This window comes from Macrobrachium rosenbergii, chromosome 32, assembly GCF_040412425.1.
Source record: "Macrobrachium rosenbergii isolate ZJJX-2024 chromosome 32, ASM4041242v1, whole genome shotgun sequence".
Classification (NCBI taxonomy): domain Eukaryota; kingdom Metazoa; phylum Arthropoda; class Malacostraca; order Decapoda; family Palaemonidae; genus Macrobrachium; species Macrobrachium rosenbergii.
The window spans coordinates 6,365,853-6,388,561 of record NC_089772.1 but is presented as its reverse complement, the minus strand read 5'-3'; the positions used below and the strand labels follow the sequence as shown (position 1 = coordinate 6,388,561).

General features: G+C 41.5%; 1 protein-coding gene across 10 annotated transcripts in view; it reads right to left on the bottom strand.

Annotated features, from left to right (window-relative positions):
• The window catches only part of LOC136855625 (zinc finger protein 385D-like), a 1,128,591-nt gene that overhangs the window by 69,085 nt on the left and 1,036,797 nt on the right, over positions 1 to 22,709 (bottom strand). For 5 of the 10 annotated variants that reach the window (XM_067132760.1, XM_067132759.1, XM_067132761.1 and 2 more), the window contains 3 exons: positions 11,121 to 11,260; positions 10,302 to 10,437; positions 2,876 to 2,965 (listed from right to left, as the gene is read on the bottom strand). In XM_067132760.1, the coding sequence (XP_066988861.1) occupies positions 2,876 to 2,965; positions 10,302 to 10,437; positions 11,121 to 11,260 (366 nt within the window). The remainder of the gene's footprint in view (positions 1 to 2,875; positions 2,966 to 10,301; positions 10,438 to 11,120; positions 11,261 to 22,709) is intronic. The other 5 variants (XM_067132764.1, XM_067132765.1, XM_067132762.1 and 2 more) reach the window with 2 other exon arrangements.

Below are 22,709 nucleotides of genomic sequence, written 5' to 3'. Positions count from 1 at the left end.
GAGCAGTACACGATGCGTAGTTGTCCATAACCCCACACAGTTTTCTGCTAATACCTAAAGTGATAGTATGTAGCTGTAAGCCACAGTATGTACCTATATATTTTTAAGGCTAATGTTATAAGATGACTCTGAAATATTAAATTTACTTTATGATGATAATTTAAGGTATATTTGGTGCTTGAACCATTAAAATAGGCAGTTATAAGCATTTTTAGAGGTGGGTCCTTGATGTCTGAGCTATCTAAATAGCCAGTTATAAGCATTTTTAGAGGGGGATACCAACAAAGTGGATTTCTGCTTAACGCGGATGGTTGTGGTCTCTATCCCCTGCGATTACCGGGGACCCACTGTATTGCAATCATGAAGACTGACAAACTGAGTCTGCAAAAGTAGGATGAGTGCCATGCATGTACAATCAGATACAAGCTAACCAAGTACCGCCCTTGGTTATGGAGTTCAGACTAGCGCCAAACCCATGCAAATGTGGATGGTCCCTGGAGCTACTGCTCCTTTGAAGATCAGAACCAGTAAACATGGGATCAGCCATGTGTGTGGGAGACTAATACCGAACACAACAAGTACCAATGGATGGTACTAGTCCGGGCAGAAAAATGAGACAACATATCACTGGCTGATTACCACTGAAGCCATGGTGACTGTGAAGATCAGTAAGTTATCAAGTTACAGATAACAGGTATCAGTACCACACACAGGTGACCGGTAACAGGCGCAATGAACACTAAGTAGATGGTACCAGTCTGAGCATACTGGGAATGAAACTGACCAGCAGTGGATGGTTACTCTATTACTGACACCGCCCATGAAGCTGCTCATGGGTTTAGTGATTATAGGAAAGCATGGTCCAAGCACAGATACACTGGACATCATAAAGACAATGCTGGTCCTATGGGTACAGGTGGACAGCCTTGGTCAGTCATGTGAACATCGACCACCAGCTGGATGGTACTGGCCCTGATAACCCACATAAGTGGTCAGCAATGGTTGCAGCATCCACAGTAACCATGCCACTAAAAATGGAATCAGTATTGTCCAATGAAACGGGCCACAGGTGCCAATGAGTCAAGAGGTAGATGGTACTGGTCTGGACAGACTGCAATCTATATACAGCATGTTGGGCATACTGGTTGAAAATGCCAGTGTGAATAACAAACCAAGCCATTACAGTCACGATCAGGGCCAAACCAGTTGCAATCAAGCAGTACCTGCAACTGAGCTGGACCAGCTCTGTAGAGTCGAGACAGTCTATGTCACAAAATAGCACAGCCCAAATCCTGTCACAAGTAGTCTAGGCTAGAATAAGACACAAGCAAGCTCAAACGAAGAATGGCCAGCATTCCTCCTGGTAAATCAGTCCCACATATGAGTGATAACTGCCATCACTCTTTCAAGTACCCTTTGAAAGTCAGTTTCAACTTCCTACAGAGTTCTCATCCTGCATCTTCTGCAGTCTAGGGACCAATAGATATTGAAGCAGGGGAAGAGATAGAACTGAAGAAAGCAGTGGGATTTTCTCTTCTTCCTCCTACAACACCTCTTGCTCAGCTCTTCTTCCAGTAAAAAATGTCAATCTAAGTTGAGATACACAACTTATGTCCAGGGCCACAACAGCAAGAACATTATCAGCAGCAAAGGTCCCATGCCAGAGTATGGACTTCTGTTGCAAAGGAGACACAGCAGAAGCCAATGCCACCAGATGGAATTATCTCTAGCAACTTGATTGTGCCAGAGAAAATGCTCTAAGAACACTGTATGAGCCCCTGAGAGGACTAAAATGCAGGCCACAGATGGCAAAGACCAACTGGAAAATGTTGGCAGTACAAGAATATCTATACTCTTAAGCCTGGCCCATTAAAAGTGGCAGCAGCTAAGTAACCATTGTTACAGAGGGGGCATTGGTCGATTTTTTGGCAACTTGACAATACCACAGAAAACTTCTCAATGCACTCAGAACTAGAATGACAGGAACCGACATGCCAAGGATGGATGTTCCCTAAAATGTGAGACTGTTCTACTGCAAGTATAAAGTGGTGAGAAGTGAAAGTTGGCCACTTAACTCCTATGGAACAAAAGGTTGAAGTGGAAAGAGTGGAAGCAGTCTAAGCAAGAGAGGCCATGACCCCCATGGGAACAGCACCAGCATAAGTTGCAGGAGAGTGGAAGATGAAACCACTTGATGACACTGACGTCTGGATACCCTCCAAAAATTATGCAAAACCTGCATCACTAAGGGTGTAGCTACTCAGCAAAATTTTGAGAGAAGTTTTTATCCATGCCTGGGACCTACCAAAACTGAATAAAAATAATGTGTATGGGTGGCACAAAACATCCAAATATGGTACACATTTGCACTATTGTTCACATACTCTGACATACAGATTGGGCTCAGCAAAATTTTCACTTACCCTTATAAGACAAAAGCTTCCCAACTACTGTACAGCCAAGTTCCAAGGCCAACATAGCAATGGCAGCTTAAGAAAAAGTGAGGGCAAGCAGACAGGTGAGAGCGCAGCTTCCACCAACTTTCCCGTTTACTTACACCTGTAACTACCTTGTTTACAAGGTTCAGTGGCCAATCCAGCTTGTGACAAAGGAATACTTTATTCCCATACACAGATGGCTTTACACTTTGCTGGCACAAATTAGTATGCATTAGCAAACTGAATACATTATGAAAACTAATCCACGATATAGATGCAAGACTGATAAACTTGAATTATTTTCTAACATCAATCAACTGAGGAGTTCATGCAAGAGAGAACAATATCAAAACTTGCTATTTGTTTATGGCTATGACTTCTGGTTTAAAAGAATACACACAAGCAAATGTTTTACCTCTAAGAGGACCACTACTTACTTTACGCTGATGTTTTGAGCCAGCTGTGTGAGAACTTAATACTGTTTGGGATGAAAATTCTAAATTGCACACTTCACATCGCACAGTTACCTGAGGAGAAACATATATATTTGAAAAAGTTAATAAAAGTACAAACATTAAAGTTATACAACACAAAGAAATGGAACTATTACATTACACATGTCTAATAAATTAATAGGCAACATTAAAGTGAGTTTTCCAACTGGCTTCATTCCTCCTCTAGCACTTAAACAATTTCTTACTGAAATACAGTACTGACAAATGCCAAAAATTCCAACCTAAATAGAACTCTACAACAGTGAGCGCTATAACAATGGTCATCAGCTAATCTCATACCATTTATGTTTCTAAGTAGAGTATAGCACTGCAAAGTATGTAGTAAACAAGACTAATTCTCACACACTTGTTACATCCATTTCTTCTGTCAGCACCTGTTTCTGCTGCAGAGTATAAAAGCCTCATGTATCCATCAGAAGTCTTTGCTTTCTCTATTACTGTGGTAACTGAGATTCTCATATGACAATTTATTACACTTTTTAGATACTAATGACCCATGCACCCTTTCCACTACAACCACATGGCCACTTTCCTGACTACAGTTTTAAATTTCTTCCTTTCCAATTGGTACACTATATTTACACTGATTTGCAATCCTCTCCTCTTCCAATTTTTAAACAATTCCTAAACCTCTTTCTCAGATTCTGTTTATTAATATTAGGTCATATTACACACATAAAAGCTCATACGGGGCTCTTTGTGCCTTCCTTCATTATTATAATAAAACATCAAAAGACCCACAACTGACCCTATTAAATCACTAGTTATCACAGATAATCAAGGTGCTTTTCATTTTTCGTTCTCCCACAGGTTCTTTTGCCTTTTTAAGTGTTTATATTCACTATTGGTCTCCTTATGAAGAAAATGTCCTACAGTTCATATTCATTTCCTTCATTCAAAACTGTTAAAATATTGCCTCAATTGTCAAGTCACTTTCTTTTAAAATATAAATTTTTCTTTTATATTCATCCAATGAATACTTTGTCCTTTTATATATTCTCCATCTTTCCTTATCCACTGTGTTACTCTGCATAATGTCTCCTTTCTCTCTGATGAGATTCTAATTTCATGCATACCAGCTCCTTCTCTGCCCTTGCCACCTGCACTTCAACCTCCCTCCCTCCTCTTCACCCTAGATACATCTCTACCCTCTTCCCTGCATGTCCTCTGCCAGGGACTGAAGGGTCTCTTATCTTCAACTGCCCTTTGTACATAGTCAATCCACCACCATGTACCACGCTGGTACTACTTCTGCTCTCTCATCTCTGCAATTTCCACTGTAGAAACTTTCCTCATAAAATATTTGACTGAATTTCTTTCTGTGAAGCTTTAAGAATTTGATAAATCTTTTAAGAACTCAATTGAATTCCTGACACCCTTGGCCACCTTTAAGCCAAATAAGTAATGGTCACTTAGTACCATGAAGAAAAAAAAAGAGAAATTAGAACCAATTTAGTAATTGTCCATTAGTTAATACAAGTCATGAGCATGTGATAAAAAAGTTGGTGTAAAATGAATTTCAATTGCATTTCAAAGTTTGAAATTGAAAGTGCAAGTCATTAACACATAACAAGGTGGTGAATCAATTACTCATTCAGAGTAAGAATAAAAAAACTGTTACTAAAAAACTAAATACAAATGTCAAATGAAAAAGGGCCTCAAGTGAAAAGTGAGATGAGGTCTGATAGCAGGACCTAAAAAACAAAGCGAGACAGAAGGAAACAAATAATGAAGAGAGGCATATATGTAACAGCTGCCTCATCATTACAAAAATGACTCACTGGAACCCTACAATATATTTTTATAATAAAATACAAGTTTTATATATACTTACCCAGTAATTACATAGCTATTAGTTTTCCACATACGGCAGCCTAAACTCAAATTTTGCGGGTAGCGCTTCGATTGCTCAGTGGAGGTGCACAGTACTGGCCCCTAACGGCAATACTAGGAATGATTTAGCTAACCACCTCATCCTGTTTTATGCCTAATGTCCATCAGAAAGGAGGAGAGAGGGCTCCAATCATGTAATTACTGGGTAAGTACAGGCAGTCCCCGGTTAATGGCGGGCTCAGTTAATGGCGATCCGGTTTTATGGGGCTTGTCTAGCGACAAAAATCGGAAATTTTTGGCACCGAAAATCGCTGATTTCTGCTTATCGACGCCAATAATTTGGTACTGGTGCCAATATATACCTAACAGAGGCGCCGATAACCAAAAATCGGCACTCGTCGGCGCCGATAATCCCCAACTTTCGGTTATCATCACACCCCCAGAATGGAACCCCCGCCAATAACCGAGAACTGCCTGTATATATAAAACTTTATTTTATTATAAAAATGTCATTTTTATATGTGACTTACTCAGTAATTACATAGCTGATCCCACACTGATAGGAGGTGGGACAATGGACATATTCCACTCCAAAACATTAAGTCATGTAATGAATTTTAAATAGAAAAGTTGCATGCACTGACAACAATGTTTGTTGTTTCCTATAAGTTAAAGAGAGCTACTATATTTGGATACTGCCTCTGGTTGGTGCTCATCTTAACTCATAGTGGCGTGACGGCATAGCCAAGGGTCGCCTCCTACTTAGGGGGAATTTTGCATCTAGGGAAGTGCTCCAATGGCTAGCAACACATAATAGGTGCCTGCCCTTGCCCTGGGCACAGCGCAAAATTAAAAACAACCAGATAACACAGACACCTACACTAGAGGGTTTGGTACTGGAGAATCAAAGGGAGGATGCAAAAGGTCCTTGTGGTGACAGACAAGCCCAAAGTCAAGACGTCTTGCCCCATAGGGTCCACAGATTCCGACAGACCAGGGGATCAAAGGCCCACTCGAAGGAAGGACACTCTTCTGACGGCTTGATACAACTGCCAGACCTTCAGAGCCCTGAAAAATTCGAGTGGCCAAAATACTCAACTGATTTGCCCATCAAGGAAGTTCTTTGTTGTTGGAGGATCATCGCACGAAGTGCAGACAAAGTGCGGACTCACTGTCGGCTCTGCAGCCTGTGTGGAGTGACAGTACCTCGTACAGCCTGAAGCATATGCGGAGCTGTATGTGGATCAGAACTTATATCTGGCAAACTTGAAAAAGGGCTTCAAAGTCCATAATCCAACAAAATCTAGACACAACAATAAACAGAGGCCTAGTCCAAAATTAGGCTGTGACCAACTCTCTAGGTCAAACACAATCCTCTAAAAAAAAAAAAAAAAATTTTATTAGCCCATGAGAGGGTGCTAGGAGGTCAGCGGTGGAAGCAAAGCACCAATGGTGCCAAGCACCCTGAAAGAGGGGGAGGGCATTCGGGAACTGGCGCCCGGTGCTAGTTGGTTGGTGCCAGGAGACTGGAAGTTGAATCCAGGCATGAAGTTGGACCGAAAGAGTGACAGAGGAACCACAGAGAAAATGTAGGAAGGCTGAGAGATGAAGCTAGCCTCCCTACCTCTTGACAGGAAGCAGAGAACGGCAATCTTGATTGCGTGATGAAACAAAAACACGTTACAGTGCTTGTCTGTGCTGGAAACCTCGGAACTGGATGAAAAAGTAAGGCTCTCATATGATGTGTAATCCTGACTAACGATGGTGGACGACGAAGTCCCCAGAGGTACATCCACTAAGTTTCTGAGCTAAAGAAACTTGCAGAATGTCTGAAAACTCTCCTGCACACAGAAAATACCTCGAAAATTCCGAGAGTTGAGGCTGAAAACCAAAACAGAGGACTCTGCGATGATGGTTGTGTTCTGAGGAAGAAGTGATGAAGATCTGCAAGTACCCGATATTGGTCTCCAAGTGACAAGATGCTTCGAGTAAGGGCCCATCTCCTTTTGCTAAGTGCTCTCTTCGGCTCACTTGGGACCTGCTTTGCCACTTTAGACTTCTGCACCTAACCGCTCAGCGCCAACTTCTGGGCTCTTGGCGCCAACATCTGGGCACTCAGCATCTCTTCCTTCTTCGTAGGCTCATGAAGACTGGTTTAGCCCTGATTAAGCATCAACTTGAGGAGCTCATGGGCTTTCACAAAGAAGACAGTTGTTTCCAAGAGTAAGGACACCACCTTATCCCGTCTCCTCGGACATCTCTGTCAAGACGCCTTTCTAGTGACTAACATTACACCTCCATCAAGATGCCCTTCCAGTGGTTGTCTAACACTGCACCTCCATAAGAAAACTTTCAGTGGCTGCCTGCTGACACCTGGGAATAGACTACAGGTTCGACTGAGGGGGCAACTATTGGGGGCAATCTCCGCGGACTCCCTTGGATCGCCAGTATATCGTCTCCCCAGTGCAGGGGAGTGGGACAGTGACTTTAGGTCTAGGAGATCCGAGGGGCCAGATAGCCACCTCCTGCACTACACATCCAATAAGAAGCCTTTCCAGTGGCTGTCTGTCGATAAATGGGACCAGCAACAAGCACAGCTGAGGGGGTGACTACCTGTACGTAAAACCTCCCGACCTCCTTTGGACCTCCAGTATGTCTTCTCCCCAGTGTGGGGGATCGGGACAGGGACCTTTGTCTAGGAGCATCGGGGGATGAGTAGCCACCTCCTCCATTGCACAACACTTCACTGTTACAATGGTTAAATTCATGATAAGCGAAATATAAGGCTGGCAAAGGCATGGGAATATGAGGGCTAGTAGCAGGAGAGAATTGGCACCAGGTGGACATAAGCTGATGCTGGGTGCCAAGTGCTCTGAGCTGGCCCTGGGAGGTGGGAGGTGGGAGGCGGCAGGAGGCGTATGGAGGCAGGAAGCGGGTGGAGCTAGGTAGTGGTCACTCCTGTGCAAGTGGTGGTGGGAGGAAGCAGGAGGTAGGTGGAGGCTAGTTTAGTTAAGTATACCTTAGTTTAACCAGACCCCTGAGCTGATTAACAGCAGCTCTCCTAGGGCTGGCCCGAAGGATTAGATTTATTTTACGTGGCTAAGAACCAACCGGTTACCTAGCAACGGGACCTACACTTATTGTGGAATCAGAACCACATTATAGCAAGAAATGAATTTCTATCACCAGAAATAAATTCCTCTAATTCTTCATTGGCCAGTCGAAGACTTGAACGCTGGGCCAACAGCGTGCTAGCCAAGAGCTCTACCCACCCCGCCAATGAAGAACTAGATGGAGGCTAGTGGTAGGCGTTTCACTGATTTTGGTAATCGCGGTTACCGATTACTTTCATGAAAAATAATCGATTAGTAATCAATTACTAACTACTTTTTTACACATAATTATAGCAATATCTGGTATCTGGGCATAAAAACATGCATAAAATGTATGAATGACATTAGCATTTAATATGTTCAGACATGTATGCATTTTAAGATAAATGTACATGTATCTTCAAAAATAAAAGATAAATTTATATCAAAAAGTAGTTTTAGCAATACAGTATCAAAGCAAATCAGACTCTAATATTGTAGAAGAATGTGTTTTTATTCTCTAATTAGTGATCGATTCCAGTAACTGATTACGCCTACAACTAGTGGATGCAAGTGGCCAGCGCTGGAGGCTAGGAGCTACATATGTGGAACGTTCACGATTGCGTGATACCAGGAAAAACACCTCCGTACGCTGGGGCCATTCGAACCTTCTCTGTAATGTTCCAAAGTACAGTAATGCCAGAGCAAGAACCGGTAGCCAATACTCTGCTGTCGAGAACGTTTCCTCCCAAGGCTCACACCAGCCAAACATTACGCACCATTCTCTCCTTACTACATTCCACCCCCTAACCTTTTCAGTTCTCTGCAAAGGAAAGTGTGATAAGTAGCCCAGACCCGGTAAACAAAAATTACAAACGTTTTGGCTTAATGCAATGGCATAACATTTAAGAATTACTTCAAAATAATTTACCAGAGGCTTGCGAGATGCCTAGGCCTGATAAACAAAAATAATTCGCAAATGTTTGGCCTAAAGGAATGGCATAACATTCAAGAATTAATTTTAGGTAATTATTTACTGGTGGCTTGCGAATAGCCAATGGCTGGTAAACAAATCCTAAAAGCAAAAGTTTGGCCTAACGGAATGATGTAACATCCAAGAATTACTTTTAAGGCAATCACTTACCAGTGGCTGGGAGTAGCCTATGCCCCATAAATAAATCATGAATGCAGAAGTTTTTTGGCCTACTGGAATGGTGTAACATTCAAGAATTACTTTTAAGGCAATTATTTACCGGCGACTTGCACGTAGCCTAAGCCCAGTAAGCAAAATATAAATGTAAAAGTTTTGGCTTAAAGGAATGGTGTAACATTTGAGAATGACCTTTAAGACCAAACTATTACCGGCGAATTGCAAGTAGCCGGCTTATTGATGAATAAGAATCAAGGTGATAACGTATTCTGGTGGTTGTGTAATACAGTAAAACCCCCATATTCACAAATACTTAAAACCCCCTCTAAAAACACTTAGAACTGCCTATTTTGATAGTTTAAACACAAAAAAACCCTCTAAAAATGCTTATACCCGAGTATTTTAGTAGTTTTATCACAAAAAGTGCATTTAGTCATAAACATGATATGAAAATACAGTAATTAGTGAATATTTCTCAGTGAAAAATACCGCAAATGGGTGAATTTTCCACGAATATGTATATACGTTCTACAGAGAAATCCACGAATAGGTGAGTTCGCGAATAGTGAGACCGCGAATACGGGGGTTTACTATACTACCAAAATCTGTTGATATAACTGGAAAATAAGAATAAGCTGCTGTAAGCACTCTAAGTTTAGTCAAGTATGGCAGAAAACAGAATGAGGTGGTTAGCTAAGTCGTTCCTAGTATTGCTGTTAGGGGCCAGTACTGTGTACCTACAATGAGCAATCGAAGTGCTACCGGAGAAATTTGAGTTTAGGCTGCCGTACGAGGAAAACTAATAGCTATGTAATTACTGGGTAAGTCACTTATATACAAATATATTTTAGACAATTCATGGTTTTCTAAAGGGATTATTGCTATTAGTGCTTCCTCAATATAATGTGGCAATAGTACAAGAAAGTCAAATTAATGAAGCTATTTACTGCAAAAATTATACACTCATGTTCCCCTGATAAACATCTGACTGACCAATATCGACCAAATTACAAAAGCGCACTGAAGTTTTTAATTCTAGAAGTTTCAGGCAGTTTTTGTTAAGCACTGAAATTCCTCAGGAGATTGGATAAAATACAATACGTACTTCAATAAGTGAATACAGCAACGGGATCTGACACTTGGAGTAATAGCAACTTTAATGGAACTTGATTATTGAACCTATAAAAATGAAGAGGAGAGTGAACAGGGTACAAAAAACAATATCCTGTGCTTCATCGTATTAGCATAACAGAAAACAGTACTGCCAACAAACCCTGGGTTTCTTTGTCGGCAAACGCCCCATAACATTTTCCATAACAGCTTTCGTGACTGGATCATTGGATACATCAACTGACGCTAATATCGCTGAACTTGGTGACAGACCTCCAGTGGTAGTGCTGACGCTCATTCTGTTGGGAAACACAAATAACAATAAAGATAATGGCTAACTCATATTTCACAGTATTTTAGGAAAATAAATAGCATAATATTAAACAAAAATATAGTTCAATATGTATATCATATATCATATGTGAACTCCTTTACATGAGAATAATGTATACTTTACCTCCTTCAGGGCCAAGAAACCTTATACTTACAAAGGCTAGTGAAAGACTGGATGTTTTACAAACATATGAATAAAAACTATGGAAAAAACCTCTTTAGAACACTTACCTTTACCATATAAGAAGTCTTATCAGCTATTAATATCAAAACATTTCACTTGAGACTAAAAAGTCCAAAGGCACAAGTTCTATGAGAATCAAGGCCAAACTTCTATCTGTAACTTCTGTTTATGCAAACAAGCCAGCAACTGGAGTAACACAAGTCCTATGAACAGGAACATTCAAGCCTACCACTACTGTATTTCATTTCTTTAATCAAAATTTACTCGTTGTTTTTCCAGGTGGATAACATATACAGTATGGTAATAAAAACCTGAACTTGAAACTGAAAAAATGTAATAAAAGCACTTTTAAAGGATATAATGTACATTGGAGTTGTATTATACTCTTCCTAATCGTCTCTCTACCCAAATGACCATCACTTTTAACAGGGGATGTTCAAAACCTAGACAATGCCTGATGCAGACCCTGAGCTCATGACGTACGTTGGTGGCTGATGAGTTGGTGAGGGAGCAGGGAACGGCATGTATGGTACAGAAGTGGGCATATAGCTCATGCTGAAGTCCACCACCTGCAGCCCCACACCCAGCACGTCGTTAAGCACCAGCTGTAATGCATGTGAAAATTCTATGCTGAAAAAGCACATGTACAATAAGCACCTTACTTACCAAATCAGTAATACCACCACGGACAAACCTTGCTCAATCATCATCATCACTTCCAAATAAGTGGGATACATTTCTTAAAGCTCATCAAAATTCTGAAAGCTGTATCTACTACCTGTATCACCTGCTTCCTAGGTTCAAGGATGGAAACAAAAACTTGAGAGAGATTTTGATTTTATGATACAACTTGCACATCTTTTTTCCTTTCAAGTGTATGTGGATCAAATACAGCATTAACGAATCTATAATGAAACTGCTATATAGTAATATTTTAAGACACAGAGGCCAATGGGATGGGCAACCTGAAATCATTACCTTTAAGGATAGAAGGTTACAAAAATTGTGGGAAACAAGAGGCAGGAAATTTCAGAGCTTGACAGCAGAGGGAAAAAAAAACTCACTGCACATAAAAATCTAACATGAAGTTGATTTTCAGAGGAAATGTGGTCAGAGGTTGCCTAAGAGTGCTATAAGGCTGCCTCACAAGACAAAGGACTTTCAGTCTGAGCTTAATGGATCAGTAGCTGTATGCTATGGAGCTTAACAACTGCAGAAAGATCCTGATTTCCATTACCATGAACCAATTAATGTACTCAAAACAGCTGACAGATCTGTTTCCAGATATGAACACACAACACCAACAAGATATATTGGTTTTATTGTCACCTAACAATACACTATATATCAATTGCCTTGCATCATGATCATCATTACTAACAAAAAGTCAATATGGTACGCTGAAATTAAAATACTACTACTGGCAGATTTGTTCACATGAAGCTGGCCTGACAACTCAGGTTTTGTTCATCTTCTCCCTGTTAATATCTCCATACAACCAGTGATCATCACTTTACCATACTGTATTCTGGTAGTTTAAGTATGCAGTCAACCCCCGGTTTTTATGGGGGAAAAGGACCACAAACACCCATGAATTGCTAAAATCCACGAATACTTGACATACCCTGTAAAAATGCTTATAACTGGCTATTTAAATAGTTCAAAAACCAGACACCCCCACCCTATAAAAATGTTTATAACTGCTTATTTTAATATTTGAAACACCAAATGTATACCTTAAATTACCATCCTACACAGAAAATGCCTTAAACTATCATCTAAAACACTTTAATATTATTTCAAAGTCATGTTACAACATTACCCTTAAAAATATATGGCTTACAGCTAAGTGTGAAAACTACTCAAGTTACCCCTATTTTCAAGTGCATCAGTTTCTCTCATATCTTAAATTATCATCCTACACAGACTATAACTTAAACTATTATCTAAAACACTTTAATATTGTTTCAAAGTCATCTTAAAACATTACCATCAAAAATATATGGCTGAAAGTTAAGTTACCCCTATTTTCATGTACAGTACATCCATTTTTTCTTATACAGTATTGATGCAGTCCCATTTTCTTTGTACAGGACATGTGGAAACACTGGGAAGTTAAGTACTCTATGGAGTACCTTAATACTGTATTTAATATGCATTGAAAAATACAAACATTTTACTGATAGTTTGCTGTTTAACTTTAATATATTATTTCAAAATTAGTAAATAATTTTTTTTATAAAAAATGTATTTAGTCATGAAAACAAAATGAAAATACAGTAATTAGTGAATATTTCTCAACAAAAAAAAAAGCTACTCATTTCATTATTTTTTTTTTTCATTTAGAGATTGCCAAATTTTTTTGTTTTAGCAAATAATTCGGAGAGAGAAACGATAAGTTCCAAAAAATAATCAGAACGCTATTTAAATAGGGTCCCTAGCTGTCTATATCTCAGTTTTTAATTTATCCATTTAACACCGTGAAATATAAATATGAAATTTTGGTAACTCTATTCAATGTGTCAACAGCTCTTGCCTGTTTACCTAATGACATAAGTTAATGATCATATTTGTCACCTATTACACTTGGAACAACCAACCATTTGTTGAGCAACTGTATAATTTGGCCTATCAGTGATAGTGAATGTTTGGATAATGCCATTAGTAAGATTTTGATAACCAAAATGATAAAAATAATGATTTTTCACTATTACTAAATGGTCATTTCTACTGTGTCAATATTATTTCAAGAAGGGAAAAATTTGGCTAAAAAGTCATAAAAACAAAATGAGTCCATTTATTCTGACTTATATCCTACCCTTTAAATATGGCAGGTTACTCAAGAGAATCTGTACCAACACATTTTTGGTTCAAGATTTACGGCCAGTGAAATATCCCACTGGAATCGGTTGTTTCACAGGTAATCCCATGAACTACAGTAATGTTAACAATACTGCTGGTATTAATTTACAAATTACTGTAACAATGTCACTTGGTAGTCCTTGGTTTTGTCTGATTCAAACTAGGTGTCTCTTCAACAGACTGTAATATTACTCAGAGCAGCAAAAAACATATCTTAGTTTAAGATTTACGGCCAGTGAAATATCACTGAGCTGATTAACAGCTCTCCTGTTAGGGCTGGCCCGATTTAGGATTAGATTTATTTTTATGTGATTCAAACTACTAGGTGTCTCTTCAACAGACTGTAATTGGTTACCAACCTGAGGTAAAGGTCTGATGGGATTACCTAAAAATTATCTGGAAGATTGACAAGAACTGAGAATTAGCTTACCATGGGCTATTACAGACCAAATAGTTTGTGCTACTAGGCATATTTTCAGGTATACAGTATACAACTCTAACATTGGCTACAATGCATTGGATACATCAGTGGTCCTGACGCATTACTGAAACCAACATATGATTGTTATAGGTTGAGCTTTTGTCTGAGTCTACATCTTCCACATGAGAACACTGTACAGGTATAGACTTCCTTGCATAATGTCAGTAATTCATTCCAAAACATGCAACTTGAAAAAAAGGTAACTCAAATTAACCTCCTTATAAACACCCCATATCATTACTAGTGCTGTCACATAGAAAAACAAAAAACCCTCCTGTAATTTATTCTTTTTGCAGTCTTTTTAATAAAAATGACATTTTTTATAATAAAATAAAGTTTTATATATGCTTACCAAGTAATTACATAGCTATAAGATTTCCTACCATGGCAGCCACAAAATTTACAAATTAGCTGTAATGATTCAACTAGCTAGTGTAGGTGGTTAACCTCACCCACTTTCAGGGTAAGAAGAGGATCGACGTGGCAGAGGGCTCCATTATTTTTTGCCCTGGAGTCCATGTGAGGGGAGGGGGGAGGGCTCTGATTCAGTAATTACTTGGTAAGTATATATCAAACTTTATTTTGTTGTTTTAAAAATGTCATTTTTATATAAGTAAAGTAACAAATAATTATATAGCTGAATCCGCATTGACGGGAGGTGGGATAAATGGACATATTCTACCTCAAGACATTAGTAAAGTAATGACTTTGATAGCAGAAAGGTTGCCAGCACTGGTACAATGCTTGTCATTTCCTTACCTGGTAAGAGAGTTGGTGCTCATCTTAACCCATAGTGGCATGGTGGTATAGCCATAGGTCACTTCCTACTTCATGGGGACTTAGCAGCAAAGGAGGTACTCCAATGGCCAGCAAAGTTAATGGGTGCCCAAGCCCGGGCATAGGACCAGAAAAAAAACATACAACAGTGTCACCTACACTGTAATAAAAAACCACACCCAAGCCAACTAAAAGAACTGGTGGGTACTCCAGGTACCATGTACCCCCAGGCTCAAATCGGACTCAACACCCTTATTCAAGGCAAGGAGACAGAGGGGGAAAGAGAGCTCCCTATGCTTCCTCTCAACACCATGCCTGCCACGGATTCTCGAAAACCGTTTCCACTTCTTTGAGTTACAGTAATATGATGTGAACACTGACCTCCACTTCCAATATGTAGATTGCAAGGGAAGTTGCCACTGCTCAAACCTCATGAGCTCTGACCTTAAATGAAGGTAGGATGTCCTCCTGGATCCGAGTGTGCGCTTCAGAAATTTGGTCCTCAAAAAAAAGGGATGAGAATGGTTCTGAACAGAGCACCACAGATGACTAGAAGGGCCTCTAATCTTCTCAGTCCTCTGATGATAGTACCTTACAGCTCTTACTGGACAGAGAAGCCTCTCCTCTTCCTCCGGTCTGAGGATGTCTGCTAAACTTTTAAAGGAGAAGGAATGGGGCCAGGGCTTGGAAGGGTCTTCACTCTTAGCAAGGAACCCAGAGGAATAGGAGCATACTGGATTTCCCTGCACGAAACCTACTCTCTTGTCAATGGCCTGGATTTCGCTGACACGTTTAGCATTGGCTAAGGTGATGAGGAAGAGTTCTTCCTGGTGAGATCCCTTAGAGAGATCGAACAGGGGGTTCAAAAGCTGGGCCCAACAGCCACTTTAAGACTACGCTGAGATTCCCCGAGACACCTTCAGATCTCCTCTGTCTAGTTGTGCTGAAGGATTTGATGAGATCACTGAGTTCTTGATTGGAAGAAAGGTCCAACCCTCTGTGCTTGAAAACAGAGCTTAACGTGGACCTATACCCCTTGATGGTAGAGGACGATAATTTCTTGGATGATCTCAAGAAGAGCAGGAAGTCAGTGATCTCACTTACAGATGTCTCAGAAGAAGAGACGTTATGTCACCTGCACCAGCTCCGGAAGACTGTCCACTTAGACTGATAGAGGTTGCTAGAAGACTGGCGCATGAACCTAGCAACAGCCTCTGCAGCTGCTCTTGAAAACTCCTTCACTTTAACGAGGCTCCAGAGAGTCTGAGGCATGTCAGGGTCAGAGCGGACAACCCTTGGTGGAACCTGTGGAAGTGGGTTGTTTGAGAAGAGACGGTTTTTGAGGTAGCAGTCTTGGAAAATTCACCAGAAGATGAAACAGATCTGGGAACCATTCCTTTGTCGGCCAGAAAGGAGCCACCAGAGTCATTGAGGCATTACGATGAGAAGAGAACTTGTTTAGTACCTCTCTGATCATGTCGAACCAAGGAAACGTGTAAACATCTAGGCCTGACCAGTTCTGGAGCATGGCATCTGTTGCCCATGCCAGAGGGTCTCTGGCTGGTGAGCAGAAGAGGGGGAATGATGATTCCTGGACGTCGCAAACAAGTTGATCAATGGAGTGCCCCAAAGCTTCCCTAGAGTGCTGCAGACCAGAGGATCCGGAGTCCATTCCGTGGGAAGGACTTGGTTGTGGCAACTCAACTCGTCTGCCAAGATGTTGAGGTTCCCTTGAATGTAACGGGTGACAAGAGTGAGTTGGTTCTGGTCTGCCCAGAGAAGAGCTCTGGAGGCCTCATAGACAGAGAAGGAGTGAGTGCCTCCTTGTTTGCGGATGTAAGTTAGAGCAGTTGTGTTGTTGGAATGAATGATCACCATCTTGCCAAAGATCCAAGAAGAGATGGACTGGAGGCCCAGATGAATGGCCTTCAGGTCCTTGACATTTATGTGGAGGCTTCTCTGATCCGTGGACCACGTCCCAGACACTTCTAGGTCGGGGTTCAGAAGTTCAGAAGTACAAGATATTTTCTCTGAAGAAGTCTTCCATTGCACAGCCACCATAGCAGGTCTGTCTTGATTTCCTGTGTGATGGGAAAAATGTCCAGCTGGGTCTTGTCCCTGCTGGCCTTGAGGAAAAATTGCAGAGGTCTTAAGTGCAGTCTGCCCAACTTCACGAACTGCTCAATGGAGGCCAAGGTGCCCAGGACACTCATCCACTGGTTAACTGAGAAGACCAAGAGAGAGAAATTGGCAGACTGTGTGAAGGCAAGAGCTGATCCTTTTGGGGCGCTGGGAAAACCTGAGAGGTATGTTATTTCCATAATAAAATTAAGTTTCATATATACTTACCAAGTAATTACATAGCTATACTTTCCACTCATGCGGCAGCTTAAATCTTAAAATTCGCAGTAGAACTCTTGACTGTTTAGTGTAGGTGATCAGTCCCAACCACTAATGGGAATACTAGTAACGACTTAGCAGACAACCTCATTCTCTTTCTGCCCTTATGTCCATTGGAGGGGAGGAGGGTGGGCTACGACTCTGTAATTACTTGGTTAGTATATAGGAAGCTTAATTTTATTATGAAAACAACAGGTAAGGGAGGAGTTCCGCTATCTGAGCTAAAGATGAATTCACAGACGACATGTTATACCCGTTACACCATTGATGGAAGACTGCCATAGAGAGGCCAGAACACAGATCCTCGCACTAGAGGACTCTGTCCTCCCAGACGGACTTGAGATACCCCCAGCGTCTGGCATGGACATGGAAGGATACTTCTTGCATAACTCAGGTCTTCATCCATATGCCCTTGGAGAGTGGATGACAGAATTGTCTAATTCATCCTAATCCTGAATTTCATCTTCTATTCTAAGAGAAGAAAGGGGACTTGCAGGCTGTGCAGATTCACTGACTACTATGTGGTCTCGCGGACAACTGAGGGAACTTGCAGATCCTCGTCCCGAACAACAGACCACCATGCGAACTAGCTGCTGACCCTGTGGGCCCTTTGACAGTCGGCGGACACTTGGACATTTAAGCAGACTTGATTGTAATGGACTCGATAACACTACGCACAGGCTGAAGACATATGTGGAAAACACGGAAACCTAACACAGGCATAACTGTGGGTTTGACAAACTGTGGCAAACCCTTCTGCAGAACAGACAGTTCTCTCAACTGTGAGGGAAGAGGAAATGTAAGCCCAGAGGTTTCAAAGTAAAGAGCAGAGATCTCTAAAAGATATCCCAATCGTCCTTATCCACACAGGACAGGACTCAAGAGACAAACTGAGGTAATGTCCCTCAGCTAAATCTGGGAGTCCTCAAACTTCTTAACCAGAGCTCCTCCTGTCTAAGAGGTGGGAACTTTCTTCCCGAAGCTCAAAAATACTGGACATAAATGTCCTCCAAAAATGCTCCTCTCTATACCCAGGCTAATGCTCTCCGTTTGGCGCCCAGATACGGGAGACTGATACTGAAGAATTGGTGATAGGTTATCAGGAACTGGTGACAGTCACCTGACAAGACCAGAGCCAGGTGCTCAATCAGGAACTGGCATTCAAGAAAGAACAACAGTGTGTTCTAAAAAACTGTCTGCAAGTGGGTGATAAATGTTCACAGGCAGGAGTCAAGTACTGGATAGATACTGACGCCCTGTACAGGCAGTCCCTGGTTGTCGGAGGGGTTCTGTTTCTGAGGGTGTGATCATAACTGAAAATTGCCACTAACCGCGAGCTTTTTGGGGCTTATCGGCGCCGAAAAGTGCCGATTTTCGGTTATCGACGCCTCTGTTAGGTATGTGTTGGCGCCAATACCCAATTATCGTCGCTGATAAGTGGAAAATTGCTGATTTTCGTCGCTAGATAAGCGCCATAAAACTGGATCGCCGTTAACCGGGGACTGCCTGTAGTAAGCACTGAGCGTTCGGGAATTGGCGCCAGACGCTCAGGAGTTGACGCCAAACTTTTGGCAACCAGTGCCAAGAGCATAGAGGTAGAAAGCAGGCGCTGAGCGCTCAGAGACTGTAACTATCGTATTTCGCAGAGAGAAGATTCTCTAGTCTGTTTGAATGTACGTAATAGGAGAAGTCTCATTGTCACTACATCTCTTCAAGGGTCAGGATGTGCCGTGAAAAACACCTAGAACGCCTCTTGTCAAGACTAATTTTGAGTCTGACAACAACTGGTGGGACTAGAAGGGATGCCCTTCCAACAGCAGTCTGAGGGTCTTCCACTACACAGAGTGTGAGTGACAGGTTCTACCAAGGAAGTGACTTCCTGTGGGCAAACCCCACCAACCTCCTTTGGACTTTCGGAAGATCTTCTTCCTTTTATCAAAGAGCATCAGGAGGGGGGCGTTCTGGAGCCACTAAACGCTTGGAAATTACTGGGCACTTGGGTGTTGGGCGTCTATGAGTGCTGGACGAGAGGTTTGAAGCATAATGCCTGAAACTGAAAAAATGTCCTGGAGTCTGGATGTATGGGGACATGGAAGTAGGAGTTCTACATGTCTAGGGAAATCATCCAGTTGCCCCAACGAATGGAAGACATGACAGACTGGCTCGTTTCCATATGGAACTTTTTTTCAGAACAAAAAGGTTCAGAGTGCTGACATTGGGAACAGGCCTCCAATCCCCCCTCCCCCTCCGATGACTTGGGAACTACGAACAGCCAGTTGTAGAAACAAAAAGGTGAGGCTAGCCAGATTTCCACTTCTCGGAGCACCTTCTTCAAAGAAGGTGAAAGAATGAACTTCAGGAGGGTGTGGTTCACCTGGAGTTCCTCATGAAGAAAGTTGAAATAGGAGAAACTGGGCAGCAGGGGCGAAAAAGTCCAGATAATTATCCAGGAAGTATTTAAGCAATAGGAGTAGGCAGAAGAAGGAGTGGAGACTTGTACTGCTTCCTCCTTGTCCGAAGAAACAGGAGATAATATTGTCTCTTTAGGCTTAAGAGACCACTGGAGTTTTCTTCAAAAAAACTCATAAGTTCATTCAACTGATGCTGAATAGTAGCAAGTGAAGAGTCTTCCTGTGCTGGTGAGCGCGACTTAGGAGGCGGGGAGGTTGGCGCCAAACCAGCACACGATGGCGCCTGGTGCCCTGGAGCTGGCGCTGAGCAGTCGTAAGTATGAGACTGGCGCACAGAAGCAAGCGTCTGATGTCCAGGAAACAATGGGAGCGAGAAGAAGTTTTGTTGAAGAAGACGGGTTCTTGAGCGAATCTTCCTGGTGTTTGGGAGCAAGAAAGGGTGGTCAAAATATGAAATCGACTTCGGACTGTCCCAAGCCAACTGCAGGGGATGGGCTAAAGAAGCAGAGGGCGGAACAGCGAAACTGCAAGAAGGCTGAGGGCTAAGACTGGCCTCCCTGGATCTCTTGATAGGCAGAGGGGAGCTGTCTGCACTGGCGGTATGTCTCTTGAGAGGGTGCGAGGTGATGAGGTAGTGCCCTTGACGCTTGTTTCCAAGGCTGGAATCTTCTGAGTCCGATGCCATACGATGCGCACTTATAGAGACGCCTTTCCAGCAGTGCTCAGTTGCAACCTGGAAACGTGCAACAGGCTTGATGGAGGGGGCGACTACCCGTGGGCAAACCTTACCAGTCTCCCTTAGACCTATAGTATGTCTTCTCCCTGGTGCAGGGGAGCAGAACAGGGACCTTCGTCTAGGAGCACCGGTGGGACGGGCAGCCATCTCCTTAACACACTCACTCTGCACAGCACTAACACTTTTCACATTGCACTTTTCAACAAAGGTCTTAAAGGAGGACCCCAACTCCATCACAGTGTTGGCCAAAAACTCGAACTTTTGGCTGAACATAGATTTGAGACTGGCAATGGTGTCGAGACTGGAAGCAAGGGAACCTGGAACAGAGGTAGGAGGGCTAAGGATAGGGGAGGCAACAGGAACTAAAGGAGAGGAAATAGCACTATCCTCTCTGGTTTCTGTCACAAGAACAGGTTCTATGTTAGCCCTATTCTTGGCTCCAGCCGCCTTTCTCTTCCTATCCTTATCGAATTTGTCCAGACGGGACCACAAAACTTTCCATTTTTTATCATCCCAATCATGACATTCAATGCAAGTGTTGTCCTTATTACAATCTTGACCCCTTCACTTAACACACTTGGTATGGGAATCATAACAAGATTTAGTAAATCTGGTCCTACATCCCTCAGAACAAAATCTAATGCCTGAAGAGCTAGAATCAGACATGTTGAAAAACCTGCTAAACTGACGTTAACAAAAGCTAACACAATAACTAAGGCTTGATGGCTACAATGAATAGAGAGTAGTTCACCAAGAAAACTCAAAAACATCCAAAAACAATTAAAAAGACTACAGAAAAACCACTGATACCACCGATGTTATCAGGGGCCAGCAGAAAACGAATTGAAGCTCTCCGCTAAGTTGTTCTTCCTGGTTCCTGATAGTGGGCGGTGTAAGTACCTACACCAAAACAAATGCTAGCGCTACCATCAATTCTGAATTTTTAGACTGCTGTAGGTAGACAGCTCATAGCTATGTAATTACTGTACTTGGTAAGTTACTTATATGAAAATTAAGGGTATCAGTTTGAACAAAGATAAATTCCCCAATTACAAAAACCTGACGTTATATTTCTCATACCCAAACTCTCCTTGAACTTCTTCAGAATCCCTGGAATATCTATTATGGCTACCAAGAAGTTACCCCTTTTGTAAACTACCACATCAAGTGGTTGGCAAATGTGAATAGTATGGGAGACAGAGCAAATAATTTCCTGTTGTCATGCAGTATAAATAACCCAGGTGAACAACGTGAAATATGCCCCCATCATATACCAATAAACAGGATGATCATTACTAGGTTTAGTATGAAGGATAAGTAACTGCTCAAACCATTTCAAGAAGAATTCAGTTTATAAACCAGAATCAAGTTTTCCTTCTGGACAGTCTTTTGCAAAACTGCATCCTGGGAAAGCCTTCTTGACTATTATGAAAGAAGGCATTGCATGTTCTGTAGCTTAAACATGACAATGAATACTGATGTGTTCCAAAGAGGCAATTTCCCATGGGTGGGTGCTTTTCATTTGTTTTGGCAAGACTACCTCTTGAAACTTCCATTTAAGTCTACGATACTCTCATCACAATTAAATATATTTCAGCCAACCCACTAAATGGCCCTTCCTCTGTCCATCTTATCAATCACATCAACTTTGTAGATTCTGGATTTCTCATTTGAAGTCCCTTCACCAACCTTCACAAGGGCCTGATGGCATGAAAAACTTTCTCCCACTTGACCTATCAATACTGTACATTAAGCAAACATACGAATTTGACCAACAGTTAAAAGGAATCTTCTTCCAGTCATGCAACCTATGTAACTACACTTTCTTTTTCTTACTGAAGCATTACAGTAATGCCCTACTCCTCTCTGCATGCTGGAAAGCATCCCTCACATTGCTTGCCACCTGTATCAGTCTTTCTAAGCACTCATACCTTCCTAAGCTTCTGCAGCAGCTGTAGGTGACAAACAGTATTTCCTACATGTCCTGATACCTACATTAGTTGCATTTGCTCCTGCATCCATTGAGAATGCTTAACCCTATTGTGTGTGTCTTGAGCCATGACTTCCCTACCCCCCCAAAAAAAAAAAAATAAATAATGTTTATGGCAAATATCTAGGATGAGTAAATTACTGCCCTGATGATGAAATATAAGCTAGCCTTTACTGTGAAAAAAAAAAAAAAATCAATCCTCTATGAAATTTCCATTATATAAAAACCTGAAATTTCCTAAATGTTACATGGGAACTGGGGATTCTTTCAAATATAACAGGATGGAAAATTTACTTTACTGGGAAAAAAAAAAAGTGTAATTTTTAAATATCAAATAAAAAAATTGTTTTATAATCAAATTACTATTACGGAGGCAAAAGGATTTAAGACAAGGAAA